Consider the following 16,262-nt stretch of genomic DNA (forward strand, 5'->3'; position numbering starts at 1 on the left):
GCCCTGGTCCAGCCCCTTGATATGCTGCTATAGGCTTATAGGCTACTGGGGGATGTTTTAGGATACACTGAGCACCTATCTCCTCTTCTCTCTCTCCTTATGGATGAATTTACATCTCTCCATTGCACCTTACTAACTCTGCTTCTTCCCCGGAGTTTTTGTGACTTCACATTTCATAGGGTCCATTGGACCTGGAGGTGTCTGATGCCTGGTGAGCCGGTCTCGCGTTGGCCCTGCTGATCACCCCGCCCCCCCTCCTCTCTACCTCCTTCTGTTTCATGGATTGGAGTTCCATTCATACATTGTGTTTATGTAACTCTGTAACTCTGTTCATTCTGTACACATGACATCTATTGCATCTGTCCATCCGGGGAGAGGGATCCTCCTCTGTTGCTCTCCTGAAGGTTTCTTCCCTTTTTTCCCTGTCAAAGATTATTTTTGGGGAGTTGTTCCTGATCCGATGTGAGGTCAAAGGTCAGGGATGTCGTATGTGTACAGATTGTAAAGCCCTCTGAGGCAAATTTGTAATTTGTGATATTGGGCTATACAAAATAAACTGAATTGAATTGAATTGACCCTCATGAACAGAGCTCGGGTCCCCACTGACCCTCATTAACAGAGCCCGGGTACCCCACTGTGTTGATTGTTGTTGATTGTTGTTGATGTTATTGTCTATTGTTGCACCACCCGCCAAGATAAATTCCTTGTATGTGAAAACATACTTGGTAATAAAAGGTTCTGATTCTGATTATATTACATCATAACAGTGAGTATAATATATTACAACTATGTAAATTATAGAACACACTATGATCCCTATAAAGGAAAAGTCAGTGAGAGACCAGAAACTGATGTAAACTGCATTTAAGGGTTGTGTGTGTGTGTGTGTGCGTGTGTGTGTGTGTCGAACAGATGAATGTTGGCAGTGAATAGAGACACGTTCTCATTTTACAAACAAAGAGGATCTTTATTTCTGTGCGTGCGTGTGTGTGCGTGCGTGCGCGTGCGTGCATGCACGTGTGTGCGTGCACGTGTGTGCGTGCTGTTTCCAGGAAAAAATTACTATGTTCTGATGAAGATATGCAGACAACAGGAAGTCGGTTAATGTCAAAAACAAGGCGTGTGTGTGTGTGAGATGACCTAACGCTGCAGACATTTAGTCTAGAGGAGTGGACTGAACATAAAAACAGTGCATTGAGATGAGGAGCAGCAGACAACTGGAGACTCAACAAGACAGGCAGGCAGACAGGCAGGACCGGTGAACAGGTGGATGCAGAGGACAGACGGGTGCATCCATGACAAGTAGAAAAATGTCCTTTTTTGAGATGTGGAGGAGCAAGAAGGAGAGAGGGGAGCTTCTCAAGAGAGCCAATCAGCTGAGACTTCGTCCTTCGCAGCTGTAAGTGTGATTCCCTTTAAATATAGAAAATAAATATATGTATATTTGTATATGATATATAGAGCTCATGTTACCTTAAAAATAATAATGATAATAGTAACACATTTTATTTGTATAGTGCTTTAAAAGGTGCTCACTTTGGTGAAAATAGAAGCAACAGAAGCAACAACAATATAAACAAGCGATGACATCATCACAGTTGGTGATGAGGAGAATCTTGATCTGAATTCTTTACTGTATGGTGGAGCCAGTGGAGGTTTTGAAGGACTGGGAGGTGTGATCTCTGGTGGACTGGGAGAGCAGACAGGTAGCTGAACTCTGGATGTATTGTAGTTTGTTGATGTTTATGGTGGATGTGCCATACTGGATGCTGTTGCAGTAGTCCAGTCGAGAGCTGATGAAGACGAGGATGATTGTTTGGGTGGCTGAAGAGGAGGGGGAGGGGCTTAGATCGGCAATGTTTTTAAGATGAAAGAAGGTGTTTTATGTGATGTGCTTGAGTGGCGTTCAAATGAGAGGGTTGGATCAAAGATGACACCACGGTTAGAGATGTCTGTGGAAGCAGAAACAGAGGAGCCATCGATGCAGAGAGAGAAGTTGTGGTTGGATTTCTTCAGTGATTTGGAGATGAGGATGAAGATTTCAGATTTGTTGCTGTTGAGTTTGAGGAAGTTGGTTTGCATCCAGGTCTTTATATCTGTGAGTTGGTGATGGAGTAGGTGGTGATGGTGAAGTAGGTGGTGATGGTGGAGGAGGTGGTGATGGTGGAGTAGGTGGTGATGGTGGAGTAGGTGGTGATGGTGGAGTAGGTGGTGATGGTGGAGTAGGTTGTGATTGTGGAGTAGGTTGTGATTGTGGAGTAGGTGGTGATTGTGGAGTAGGTGGTGATTGTGGAGTAGGTTGTGATTGTGGAGTAGGTGGTGATTGTGGAGTAGGTGGTGATTGTGGAGTAGGTTGTGATTGTGGAGTAGGTGGTGATGGTGGAGTAGGTGGTGATGGTGGAGTAGGTTGTGATTGTGGAGTAGGTGGTGATGGTGAAGTAGGTGGTGATGGTGGAGTAGGTGTTGATGGTGGAGTAGGTTGTGATTGTGGAGGAGGTGGTGATGGTGGAGTAGGTGATGATGGTGGAGTAGGTTGTGATTGTGGAGTAGGTGGTGATGGTGGAGTAGGTTGTGATTGTGGAGTAGGTGGTGATTGTGGAGTAGGTGGTGATGGTGGAGTAGGTGGTGATTGTGGAGTAGGTTGTGATTGTGGAGTAGGTGGTGATGGTGAAGTAGGTGGTGATGGTGGAGTAGGTTGTGATTGTGGAGTAGGTTGTGATGGTGAAGTAGGTGATGATGGTGGAGTAGGTGGTGATTGTGGAGTAGGTTGTGATTGTGGAGTAGGTGGTGATGGTGGAGTAGGTTGTGATGGTGGAGTAGGTGGTGATTGTGAAGTAGGTGGTGATGGTGGAGTAGGTTGTGATTGGGGAGTAGGTGGTGATGGTGGAGTAGGTGGTGATTGTGGAGTAGGTGGTGATGGTGGACTAGGTGGTGATGGTGCAGTAGGTGGTGATTGTGGAGGAGGTAGTGATGGTGAAGTAGGTGGTGATGATTTCAGAAAAATAACTCTCCCTTGTTCTACGCACAGTCTGGTTGAACGCACATAACCTTTCTTTGTAAATCTCATAATGAACCAGGGAGCTTTGACTCTCCGGCAATCCCTTCTCTGTGTCCTGAGTCTTCTTTTCTCCACGGTGCCTTTTGCCTACTTTTAACCATTCTAACCTTGACAGGAGCAATGGTATCCAAAACATGTAAAACACTTGATGTATAAGAGTTCAACAGATCATCAACATTAGAACATGGGGTTTTCAAACCTAATCATTTCCATAAACGGTGTCCCTGTGCCGTCATTTATGAGTCTTTTTCCAACAACTGCAGACTAACTGCTGGTTTGGGTGTAACAGACGAGTCAAAGAAAACACAAACATGGTCAGATAAAGCAACATCAACGACATTCACATTTAAATAATAACACCCTTGGTAATGAGCACATCTAGAGGGTGCCCTCTGTTGTGGGTGGGCTCATATCAAGGACAGCAGTGAGTTCTTTGGCTACATCCACATGCACATTCAAGTCCCCTGTAAGGACTAAACAGTCAAAATCAGTGCACACAACTGAAAGTAATTCAGTAAAATCATCAATAAAACAATTCTGTGGTGGTTTGTAAATAGTGATATTAACTATTAATTAAAAAAAGATTTGTTAATTAAAGATCTGACATTGAGTACTGCATGTTTGAGATTAGCTCAAGTTGAACTGGACGCTGTGTTCTTGCAGGGGATATGGATTAGATTTCTCTGATCAGACAGTCTGAGTGTCCCTCTCTTATCTAATCTATGTGGTTGGACAGTAGTTATTGTTTTAGACACTCTCTCCCTGGACCTCCGGTTGATATGGGGTTTAGCAACGCAGAGGCCCTCAGCGTCCTAGACAACAGCATTGACGCCGTTAATAGCAGCTGTGGGCACCAGTGGTGGGGGCCGAGCTGGGGTGGTCTTGGCTGGTGGAGGAGGCTGAGGAGGGAGAGGGGCGTGATTCCTTTTTGGGGAATGAATGTCACGGAGCGGGAACTGTTGAGGAGGACTCGGACGCAGAGTAGAGGTTTTCCTAACAATCATTTATTTTCAACAGAAAATCACAGGGAAAATCCTGGAAACAAATAATTCCTCCGAAGAGGGATGAACGAGGAAATGCTAAACAAAACGGGAAGCCAACAAAAACCCTCTCGCAGCGATGGAAGGAGAAAATAATAATCTATAACTAGGTTCGGCCTAGACAATACTGAGACCTGGACTTGACCATGACACAAGGCGTGTGTGCAGGACGAAGGACCTGACACACTAGACGAGGACAAGAGGAGACACCGACTATAAGTACACATGAGGGAAGTGGGGAAACAGGTGGACACAATCAGGAATCAGGGAAGACAATCGGACTGGTGACACATGAGGAAGGGCAAGGAACCTGAAACGAGAGGAGAGTTAATTTCCAAAATAAAACAGGAAGTCACAAAACAAACATGGAGACAGGACAAAAACCCAACTTGACATACATGTGTGACAACGAATCCTTGATCTTGCCATGTCTGGAGTGAGGGGAACCATTTTAATCCCTGACTTTACCAAGCTTTCAAGATAATCAGGAAGCTTCATGGGTGACGGTGGAGACAAGAACAAAAGTGAAGCGTCTCTGGAGGATGTAGATGCAGTAGGTGGGTTCCAGGCCTGTGGTGAGGGCCGTGGTGAAGGTGATGGAGGAGCTGCTGCATCTGAATCCTGTGTTCGGGATGCTGCAGGAGCTGCTGTGGTTGCTGAGATCGAATCCCTCACTGGGGCCTTGGGTGGCGAGGCAGGAGCCCTTCTCTCGCTCCCCTCTTCTCTCGATGGCAGCACAGGATCCGGTCTAGGCCTTTTCTGACGCCTCAGAGCGTGGAGGAGGTTATCTGTCAGTCGTCTCACTCCACCTCTGTTCAGGTGTGGGCCTTTTCCTTTAAACAGATCGCCTCTTTGCCAGAAAGAATTGAAGTTGTCAATGAAGTGCAGTCCTCTGGATTTGCATACTTTGGACAGCCATGTGTTCAACTGAAGCAGCCGGCTGAATTTGTTTATCCTGTTGTCGACGTTTGGGAGAGGTCCACTAATGAACGTGGGTATTGCCACTTCATCAAGACTCTCAAATAGTTTATTAAAGTCTTTTTTTAAGATTTCAGACCGATCCTTTCTGGTATCCACAGAACCCACGTGCACAACCAGCTGTTTCACCCCTTGGTGTTTTGCCAGTTCCTCAGGAAGTACTTTTGTGATGTCAGAGACACTTGGATAGCTGCAAGTAGCTGTTCTGTTTATGTTTATATTAGATATGGCTCCATCTCCAAGCACAAGAGTATCTTTGACCTTGACACTCGGCACAATTATTCTATCGATCTGCTGCTTTGTACTGGCTTCATGGTTCTCAGTGGTTTTATAGTTTCCTCTCTGTTTGTAATACTCAGTCACATTTGGCTCTGACAGTGGTAAAAATCTGTTCGTCAACTTTATTCCGGGTGATGTTACGTATCCTCCATTGATACCAACATTTTGACTTCGCTTCGGCTTAGCACCAAGTCCATTATAAGTGTATTTACAGAGTCTTGGTAAAGACACAGTATCATTTAGATTTAGGTTGAAAGTGGCAGTTTTTTCACCCTTTCCTTTGGAAGTAAATGTGGACTTCTTACCACTGGATTCCGCTGGGAGCATTTCCTGAAGTCCTTTTTCGGTTTCTAAGGCAAAAATCCGTCCCTGTAGCGCACACATTTCTTGTTGACATATCCAACAGCTTTCACAGGGAGACTTTGTTTGCATTACTCCTTCAGGCATGTTGAGAAGATTGAGTAATCCCCTCATAGATTTTCACAAAAAAGAAAGAGAAATAAAAGCAGAAAGCAGAAAATAAAAGCAGAAAGCAGAAAAAAATGTAGAAAAATGAGGAGCAAGCAGAAAAGCGTCTGGACTGCTCGAGAAACCTGTTTGCTACAGTAAACAGATTAACAAACCCTCCTGTTTCACTGCCCTTAGAACTCAATTCTATATCTAAGTGTAATAAGTTTGCAATATTCTTTAATGACAAATTTCAAGGCATTAAACATGCCATAAATTCCACGACACAAATATCTAGTCTGCAGCCAGCTAGACACCTAGAGCTGACACATTTCATACCTGTCACTGACAACAGAGTCGAAGAGATCATCTGCAGTCTGAGTCCATCGACGTGCTGCCTTGATGACTTACCCACTAGATTTCTAAAGTCTGTGCTGAGCAGTTTGTTACCACAACTCGCTCACCTCGTCAACATCTCACTCCAGACTGGAACATTTCCAAAGTCCTTAAAAACTGCTGTCATTAAACCTCTTCTAAAGAAGAGCAGTCTGGATACCAAAGTACTGAACAACTACCGGCCCATATCAAACCTGCCATTCTTAGGCAAAGTCCTAGAGAATGTTGTATACCAACAGCTTACTGACTTTCTCCTGTCTAACAATGCTTTTGATACTTTCCAATCAGGCTTTAGGCCCCACCACAGCACTGAGACAGCTCTGATCAAGGTGACAAATGATATCCGCCTGAACACAGACGCAGGCAAAGTCTCAGTCTTAGTTCTGCTGGACCTGAGCGCTGCCTTTGACACAGTTGACCATGGGATCTTATTACAGAGGTCTCACTGACGGCAGGTGAATATGGGCCTGTAGATTTACTTTGTCACTGTATCGAACAGATCAGTGTATATATACTGTATATATATATATATATATATATATATATATATATATATATATATAGTATATATATATATATATATATATATATAGTTTTGCATCAACACACTATATATATATATATATATATATATATATATATATATATATATAGTGTGTTGATGCAAAACTATTTTCTCCAGCTAAACTCAGACAAAACTGAAATCATTGTCTGTGGCCCACAGAAACAAAGAGAAAGTGTTATCAGTCACCTTGAGACTCTCTCTAAAACCTAAAAATCAGGTTAGAAATCTAGGGGTAATATTGGACTATATAAATGAAGTTTAACAGCCACATTAAATCAATAACTTCAACAGCTTTTTACCATCTAAAAAACATTGCCAAAATCAAAGGAATAGTGTCTAAACCAGACTTGGAGAGACTAATCCATGCGTTTCTCTCCAGCAGGTTAGACTACTGTAACGGCCTGCTCACTGGGCTCTAAACGAACTGTAAGACAGCTGCAGAACATCCAGAACGCTGCTGCTCCAGTCCTGACTAGAACCAGGAAATACCACCATATTAGTCCAGTGCTCAGGTCTTTGCACTGGCTTCCTGTTGCTCAGATAATAGACTTTAAAACAGCTCTGCTTGTGTACACATCTCTTCATGGTCTAGCACCAACGTACATGGGTGACATGTTAGAGCCATATGAACCATCTCAGGCTCTGAGAAGCTCAGGGAGTGGTCTCCTGCTGGTCCAGAGTCAGGACTAAACACGGAGAGGCTGCGTTTCACTTTTATGCTAAAATCTGGAACAGTCTTCCAGAATATATGAGACAGGCCTCAACTCTGACAATGTTTAAATCCAGGCTGAAAACGGTTCTATTTGACAACTGAAAGTATTTTATATGCACTCTTCGCTTTTAATATAATTAATTAATGATTATTTAATGCAAGCGAGCAAAAGTCGCTTGCACTTTTTAGCCTGCTCGCTCCCAAAACTTCTCTATTTGACAGTAAGTGGGCGGAGCCGCCAGTCACCATTGTTTCTCTACATCTAATTGGTTACAATCCTCGTCTTTGGATTGGCTGGATATCACAGCGGACAGCCGTTTCACGGTCTTCTGATGGCGTGTTAACCCAAAGAGAGATATTAAAATGACGTAGTTAACTGTAAAGCAAAGAACATGATAAACTATGTAACACCAATCACCTACGAAATAATCAGGTTTTAGAAGCTATGTATTCGTTACCTCCTTGTGGTCAGCCTCAGACTGGTTCCCCCATTTTCTGTAATTATTGACCGATCTTTACTAGCAACTTTAGTCCAATTAGATGTAGAGATACGGTGGTGACTAGCTCCGCCCACTTGTGGAGGTTAAAAGTTCACGCTGTGATGTAAAAGGCTCATCAAAGTAAATTACGCGCTTGGATCTCATTTGCGCTCTGGGACTTTGACAGCGGTTTGCCTTCAAACACGTTCCCTTTAAATACAGGTAGGGGGTACAGAAAGTCCACACAGGTGTTGGTCCAGGAGACCTCTGTCCATGTCCCGTGTGAAGCTGTCTGTCTCCACACAGGAGGCTGCTGCTGGGGGACAGTGGGGTTCGAGCAGCGCTGCAGAACACCAGGACGGCGTCTCTGCTGCCCCCTGTTGGTGCGGAGGTCTTCAGACGCCTGACACTGGCTTCACTTGGGAAGATACAACAACAATGTGAAGCTGAGGAGGTGGAGCTACAGACGAGGAGAAGCAATGAGGTGCAAAACACACCAATCACAAGGAGTCCAAACTCAATGCTGACTAATGCCTGAAGAAGGATATCTTTAAGTTTAAAAATGTACATTTATATTACAGTTCATTAACACGTGAAACCAAATCCTCCTCTCTGATTGTCTGGCTCTCTGGTTGACAGGTAACAAAGAACAACCAGGCCAAACCAGCCATTGACCTGGAGGCTGGGAAGCTCCTCCCATTCTTCTACGGAAACCCACCCCCTGAGCTTCTGAACACCCCATTGGAGGATTTGGATCCCTTCTACCAATCAAAGGTCAGTCGCTCTCTTAAAAATGCAAGATGGCGCCGTGCCAGCGGCTGCCTGTCGCAGCGGCTGCCTGTCGCAGCGGCTGCCTGTCGCAGCGGCTGCCTGTCGCAGCGGCTGCCTGTCGCAGCGGCTGCCTGTCGCAGCGGCTGCCTGTCGCAGCGGCTGCCTGTGTGTGTTTTAATTTATTGTCTTTTTTTCACTTTTCCGCTCTTTTCTTTCACGTTTGGTTTAAATTACGGTGGGAAAACAGACCGTAACTTTTTTTTCGTGGCTTTTCTGTTACTTTCTGGTTATAACGGGGAGCTACACGTAATGGCCATGCTCTATTCCCGCAATCAGCTGATTGCGTTGAGCAAACTGCAGTTTCTGCCCGGCGCCAGGCCTGAGATCCCAGAGGAGCTGCGGAGAAGGGTTTGAGGCTGCCGGTCAGGTGCTAAATGGAGAGCTCAGGCGAGGAAGTACAAACCCTTGATACCGGCGATTGTAATGGAGAACGTGACGTCTTTGGCGAATAAGACGGACGAGCTCTGCGTGCTGGTTAAGACTAAGAGGGACTTCCGTACGTGGAGCCTCATGTGTTTCACGGAGACTTGGCTGCACGCGGACTTTCCGGATCACAGTGCGTCGATGCCCGTCTTCAGGACTGTTCGGGCAGACAGAGATGCTATACAGAGCGGTAAGAGGTGGCGGGGTTGCATTGTCTGTGAACGACAGGTGGTGCAATCCCGACCACGTATGTGAAGGAGTGCTTCTGTAGCCCGAACATTGAACTGTTAGCTGTGGGGATGCGTGTGTGTTATTTGCCGAGGGAGTTCATGTCCACCATTATTGTCGCAGTTTACGTGCCTCCATCACCTGGAGGAAGCAGTGGACACCATCCACTCTACTGTGTCTGGTTACGTGCTTCCATCAGCTGACGCAGAGGAAGCAGTGGACACCATCCACTCTACTGTGTCTGGACTGCTGAGTCAACATCCTGGTACAACCTGGATAAAGCCCTGCCCACTTTTCACCAGTATGTTGACTACCCCACACGGAACAATAAAACTCTGGACCTACTGTATGCAAATGCTAAGGATGCATACAGTGCCCCTGCCCTTCTCCCCCTTGGCAGGTCTGATCACGACCTGGTCCTGTTGGCACCCAAGTACTGTATGTTCCTCTGGTGCAGAGGCTGCCTGTGACCACCATGACTGTTAGAAGAGGGTCTCTGGGGGATAATGACGCCCTACAGGACTGCTTTGAGTCAACAGACTTGGATGTGCTGTGTGGACCACATGGGGAGGACATCAACAGCATGACGGACCATCCCGGACTGTACGCTGCTTCCCGAACAACAAGTGACCTGGGAGCACTTCTTAATAAGAAGAAAGCAGCTTTCAGGTCTGGGGACAGGGACGAGCTCAGGAGAGTCCAGCGCAACCTGAAGGTGAAGCTCAGGGAGTGCAAGGACTCCTACAGGAGGAAGCTGGAGGCCAAACTCCACCATAATGTGAGGGAGGTGTGGACCGGGATGAAGCAAATAACTGGCTTCAAGATTGGAGGGAGACAACCAGGGGGATCCCTGGAGAGGGCCAACGGGCTAAACTGTTTCTTCCTCATCTGTCTCCCCCACACAACACACCTTCCCCTACTGTCCCTCCTGGTGAACTGCACAAAGGATTCTTCCACTCCCCCCCCCCCCCCCCCCCCCTTCTCTGTGACGAGTGACCAGGTCGGATGTCCTGCAGCATCTCTACAACCTGAGCCTGAGAGACAGGACGAAGTCCCGGTGCTGTGGAAGACGTCGTGCCTGATCCCTGTTCCAAAGAAGTCAAGGACTTCCGACCAGTTGCCCTCACATCCCATGTGATGAAGGTGCTGGAGAGGCTGGTCTCGGCTCACTTTAGACCTCAGGTGAAATCCTCACTGGACCCTCTGCAGTTTGCTTACCAGCCTCGTGTGAGAGTGGACGACGCCATCAACTACCTGCTGCAGCGAACCCAGTCCACCTGGATGGAACCAGTGGCTCTGAGAGAATCATTTTCTTTGACTTCTCCATTCAACACCATCCAACCACTGCTGCTGAGTGAGATGCTGTGGGTGGTGGAGGTCAACGCGTCCACCGTCTCCTGGATCACCGACTACCTCACAGGCAGACCACGGTATGTCTGACTGGGTCCTGTGCTGTCTGGGACGGTGGTCAGTGATGTTGGAGCCCCACAGGGAACTGTTCTGTCTCCCTTCCTGTTCACCCTGTACACCACTGACCTCCAGTACAACTCATCTGCATCTGCAGAAGTTCTCTGATGACTGCAGTGGTCGGGTGTATTAAGGATGGACAGGAGGTGGAGTACAGGGCATTAGTGGATGACTTTGTGGAGCGGGCCGGTAGAAATCACCTGCTTCTGAATGTGGACCAGAGAGACCAGTGAGATGGTGGTGGACTTCGGGAGGAAGACAACGGCTCCACAACTGCTGAGAGTTCTGGGAGAGGATGTGGACATGGTGGAGGAGGATGTGGACATGATGGAGGAGGATGTGGACATGGTTTAGGAGTACAGGTTCCTGGGTGTCTCCATCGACAACAGACTGAACTGGAAGGCCAACATCAACACTCTTGGATCCTTCGATGTTTGCAGCAAGATGTTGGAGATGTTCTACCAGTCTGTTGGACTAGTACTCTGAGATGTTGGAGATGTAGTACCAGTCTGTTGGACCAGTGCTCTGAGATGTTTGGAGATGTTCTACCAGCTGTTGGACCAGTGCTCTGGACTTCTCCGTAGTCTGATGGGGGGGAGCAGCATTGGAGCCGGAGACACCAACAGACTCACCAAACTGGTGAGGAAGGCCGGATCCATCATTGGCTGCAAACAGGACTATCAGGAACAGGTGGTGGAGAGGAGGACACTGAAGACACTATTGTCCATATTGGATAACCCGGACCACCCTCTCCACCACCTGCTGCAGGGACAGCGGATCACATTCTCCAACAGACTGATTCAGCTCCACTGTCACAAGGACAGATACAGGAGAACATTCCTGATCCAGGAGAACATTCCTGCCCACTGCTATTAGACTTCATAATAAATCTCCTCTGGCCAGATCCTCCTGAATCTGAACATCAACAAACCTTGCACCACTGTCACTTTATACTTTAGATACACTGTATACACTTTAATTCTTATTTTATTTTTTACATTTTAATTTCCTTTATTATTTAATTCTTAATTTGCTATTTTTATTTTATTTTATTTTATTGTATTGTATATTTGTAAAAAATGTTTTTCTGCTGCTTCAAGAAATTTCCCCCTGGGGATGAATACAGTATAATATAATCTATTAGAAAAACTAATGGAAACATCTTCTGACCTCTGACCTATCTGTCTCTCTATCTGACCTGTCTGTCTCTCTGTCTCTCTCTCTGACGTCTCTGTCTCTCTCTCTGACCTCTCTGTCTCTCTCTCTCTGACTTGTCTGTCTCTCTGTCTCTCTCTCTGACCTGTCTGTCTCTCTGTCTCTCTCTCTCACCTCTCTGTCTCTCTCTCTCTGACTTGTCTGTCTCTCTGTCTCTCTCTCTGACCTGTCTGTCTCTCTGTCTCTCACTCTGACGTCTCTGTCTCTCTCTCTGACCTCTCTGTCTCTCTCTCTCTGACTTGTCTGTCTCTCTGTCTCTCTCTCTGACCTGTCTGTCTCTCTGTCTCTCTCTCTGACCTCTCTGTCTCTCTCTCTCTCTGACTTGTCTGTCTCTCTGTCTCTCTCTATCTGACCTTTCTGTCTCTCTGTCTCGCTCTCTGACCTGTCTGTCTCTCACTCTGACCTACCTGTCTCTCTCTCTGACCTCTCTGTCTCTCTCTCTGACCTGTCTGTCTCTGTCTCTGACCTATCTGTCTCTCTGTCTCTCTCTCTCTCTGACCTGTCTGTCTCTCTCTCTGACCTATCTGTCTCTCTCTCTCTCTCTCTCTCTCTGACCTGTCTGTCTCTCACTCTGACCTCTCTGTCTCTCTCTCTGACCTGTCTGTCTCTGTCTCTGACCTATCTGTCTCTCTGTCTCTCTCTCTCTCTGACCTGTCTGTCTCTCTCTCTGACCTATCTGTCTCTCTGTCTCTCTCTCTCTCTGACCTGTCTGTCTCTCTCTGACCTGTCTCTCTCTCTCTCTGACCTGTCTGTCTCTCTCTCTGACCTCTCTCTGCAGACGTTCATCGTGCTCAGTAAAGACAACATAATTCACAGGTTTGATGCTCAGTCGATCTGTTTCCTGCTGAGTCCGCTCAACCTGCTAAGGACCGTCCCCATCCAGATCCTCACGAGCTCATATCCTTTGTGACCTCACTTCCTGTCTGTCACTTTGTATTGGTTGTTTCCTAAAGTTGTCAGTTGGTAGTTTTGTGGTGTTATGGTTAGGGCTATCTTGATGTGGGACACAGTGTGTTTGTAGTCCTGTCTTTGGCTTTTATTGTGAAGATGGGGGCAGGAAGTCACTAAATACAGCGCTGCTCTGCTCACATTAAATATATTATCTTCACGCCATCTCCATCATGGTAAATAGCACCTAGTCATACACAATGTTTCACAATGCATTGTGGGATACCTTGAGTCCTCTAGTGCAGGGGTTCTTAACCTTTTTGACCCCAACTTTTCAAGTTCAAAGTTCAAATATTAACACTGTCTTGGTTTAACTAATTGATCTCATTCTGGGTTGGATTTGTATTCTATAACTAAATAAAATCCACTTATAAATAATATGTAGTAATAAAATAAATACATTCAAAATAATAAGTTTCAAATTAAATAAACTGTATATATACACATTTGAAATAAAGTGCAAATGACAATAGCCTTATAATCTTCAAATGAATTAATATGACTAATGCTTCATATTTATATTTTGGCATCACAGAACCAGCAGTTGGTCTTCATATGGTGACAAATGAACAATAACAGTCATAATGACAGATTTTAAATGCTTCTATTGTTTAACAATGTGATCCCAAAGACATGAATTTATTATCTGTATGTAAACAAGACAAGTCAGTCTTCTTCTGCTTATTGGAGCTTGTTATGCTGCGTTCATTCGCACCTAAGAGGCGGCGTGGCTTATATCGATGGCTTTACTCCATGGAAACATCATTTCCGCCATCCACCACGGACAAAATAACCACTAGTTCTGCTTTAAACTTGCTGTGGACATCCCATAAACGTCGTAACATCTAACGCCCTGGTGTCTGGGTTCATAACATCATCCCTAGGCTCACACAGCTCGGGGACTTTCACCGACTCCGTCTGGATAACTTCCAGCGCGACTAGAGCAGCAGCAGCCAGCGGGCGGAGCGTCTCAACGCTGATTGGCTTTCGCAACTTCGCGGCCCGTGGGTGCAACTTTTTGCGGCCCTCTAGGTGGCGCTCGCGGCCCAGTCTTCTTAACTTATGGTTAAGAATCACTGCTCTAGTGCTCACTGAGCCACTGTTTGTTCGTGAGCTTTTCCTCAATTCATCCAAACTATATTCAGTTGGTTCATCATGTTCACGATTCTCACCAACTGTGTGTTCATGACCATGAGGGAGCCACCAGCATGGAGCAGGACTGTGGAGTGAGTAACGCACGCACACACACACAAACACACGCGCACACACACACACACACACACACGAACACACGCGCACACAAACACACGAACACACGCGCACACACGCACACACAAACACACAAACACACGCGCACACAAACACATGAACACGCGCACTCACGCACACACAAACACACGCGCACACAAACACATGAACACGCGCACTCACGCACACACAAACACACGAACACACGCGCACACAAACACATGAACACGCGCGCACACACACGCACACACACACTTGAATGTGCGCACACGCAGGCACCCACGAGTAGGAGGGAAAAGAGGAGGAGGAAAATGAGAGGGAGGAAAGGTAGAATGAGGAGGAGACGGAAGAGGAAAGGGAGGAGGAGGAGGAGAGGGAGGAGGAGAAGGAAAAGGAAGAGGGAGGAGAAGGAAAATAAGGAGGAGGAGGAAGAAGAGGAGGAGGAGGAGGAAAGGGAGGAGAAGGAAGATGAAAGGGAGGAGGAGGAGGAGGAAAAGGAAAATAAGGAAGAGGAGGAGGAGGAAAGGGAGGTAAAGGAAAGGGAAGAGGAGAAGGAGAAGGAAGAGGAAAGGGAGGAGGAGGAGGAGGAAAAGGAGGAGGAAAGGGAGGAGGAGAAGGAGAAGGAAGATGAAAGGGAGGAGGAGGAGGAAAGGGAGGAAAAGGAGGAGGAGGAGGAAGAAGAAGAGAAGGAGCCTCGACCAAATGCTGTAAACAGAAGTGATCCACAGCATTAAACTATTTGAAGAACAAAGTCAGCCTGTCTTCACAAAGCTGTCTTCTATCTGAACTTTGACCTTTTGTGAAGTTTAAGCCTGAATTGGATCTCTGTTCTCCAGAATGTGCACAGTGTGAGCCCTGATGTTGACTCTAAAATTAATGTTACAGCCACTTAGCATAAAAGTACAAAATACTATTTAAAAGTATACATATATATATATATATATATATATATATATATATATATATATATATATATATATATGTAATATTTTACACTTTATTCCAAAGATGGTGTCAGTATAAATAAAAAGGGTGAAATATGATTTATTCTTTGAAAGAAGGCCATAAAATGTGGTTGAACACTTATTGAACATTACCTGCTGCACTACAGGCTGTAAGAATCGTCTGTTGTCCACACATGGTTTATAAAGAATCAATATTAGACCTCCTTTTACTTTATACATCAATCACATTTCTGATTATCCAGCACAGCACTGTGAGGGACATGAAAGGACGAGAGGCATCTTTGTAACATGTGTTTTCATTTATAAGATGGTTATATTTTCAGTAACCTGAGTATCTTCACGTGGAAGATAGAAAAAGAAGTCTTCACCCAGTTCCCTTCAGGACATTGAAGAGGCTCAGCAATTCAATTCAATTCAGTTTATTTTGTAGCCCAGAATCACAAATTACAAACTCCCCTCAGAGGGCTTTACAATCTGTACACATACGACATCCCTGACCTTTGACCTCACATCGGATCAGGAAAAACTCCCCGAAAATAACCTTTCACAGGGAAAAAAGGGAAGAAACCTTCAGGAGAGCAACAGAGGAGGATCCCTCTCCCCGGATGGACAGAAGAATAGATGTAATGTGACCAGATGAACAGTGTTACAGAGTTACATAAACACATTATATGAATATGACAGAAATTATGAATAGTGAGTAGTAGGCATGGACCACGATCCAGACCTCCACAATCCATGAAACAGAAGGAGATAGAGAAGAGGGCCATGGCAGGGTGCAGAGCCACGGAGGCAGGGCACAGGGGGCGTATGCTATGCTAAATGCTATGCTAAATGCTATATAGGCTCTTTTTCTCAACTTTACAATGGGAGTGTCATTTTTGTTACACCTTTGTTCCATTTAAAACCATTTTATTTATGTATTTAAACATGTCTGTGTTTTTCCATCTTTAAACAGACCCATGTTCACAGCCATCTACACG

At 45.6% G+C, this 16,262-nt stretch overlaps 1 protein-coding gene across 1 annotated transcript in view; it reads left to right on the top strand.

Moving 5' to 3' along the window:
• Positions 1-1,224: 1,224 nt before the first annotated feature.
• LOC117732101 (sodium channel protein type 4 subunit alpha B-like) overlaps positions 1,225-16,262 on the top strand; it is a 47,284-nt gene continuing 32,246 nt past the window's right edge. Inside the window, exons 1-6 of the mRNA XM_034534769.1 lie at positions 1,225-1,399; positions 8,261-8,438; positions 8,594-8,728; positions 12,897-13,015; positions 14,203-14,292; positions 16,238-16,262. The exon at positions 16,238-16,262 is cut by the window's right edge and continues 104 nt beyond it. Coding sequence (XP_034390660.1) covers positions 1,296-1,399; positions 8,261-8,438; positions 8,594-8,728; positions 12,897-13,015; positions 14,203-14,292; positions 16,238-16,262 — 651 coding nt within the window. The 5' untranslated portion in view covers positions 1,225-1,295. The remainder of the gene's footprint in view (positions 1,400-8,260; positions 8,439-8,593; positions 8,729-12,896; positions 13,016-14,202; positions 14,293-16,237) is intronic.

Source organism: Cyclopterus lumpus, chromosome 6 (genome assembly GCF_009769545.1).
Source record: "Cyclopterus lumpus isolate fCycLum1 chromosome 6, fCycLum1.pri, whole genome shotgun sequence".
Taxonomy (NCBI): Eukaryota; Metazoa; Chordata; class Actinopteri; order Perciformes; family Cyclopteridae; genus Cyclopterus; species Cyclopterus lumpus.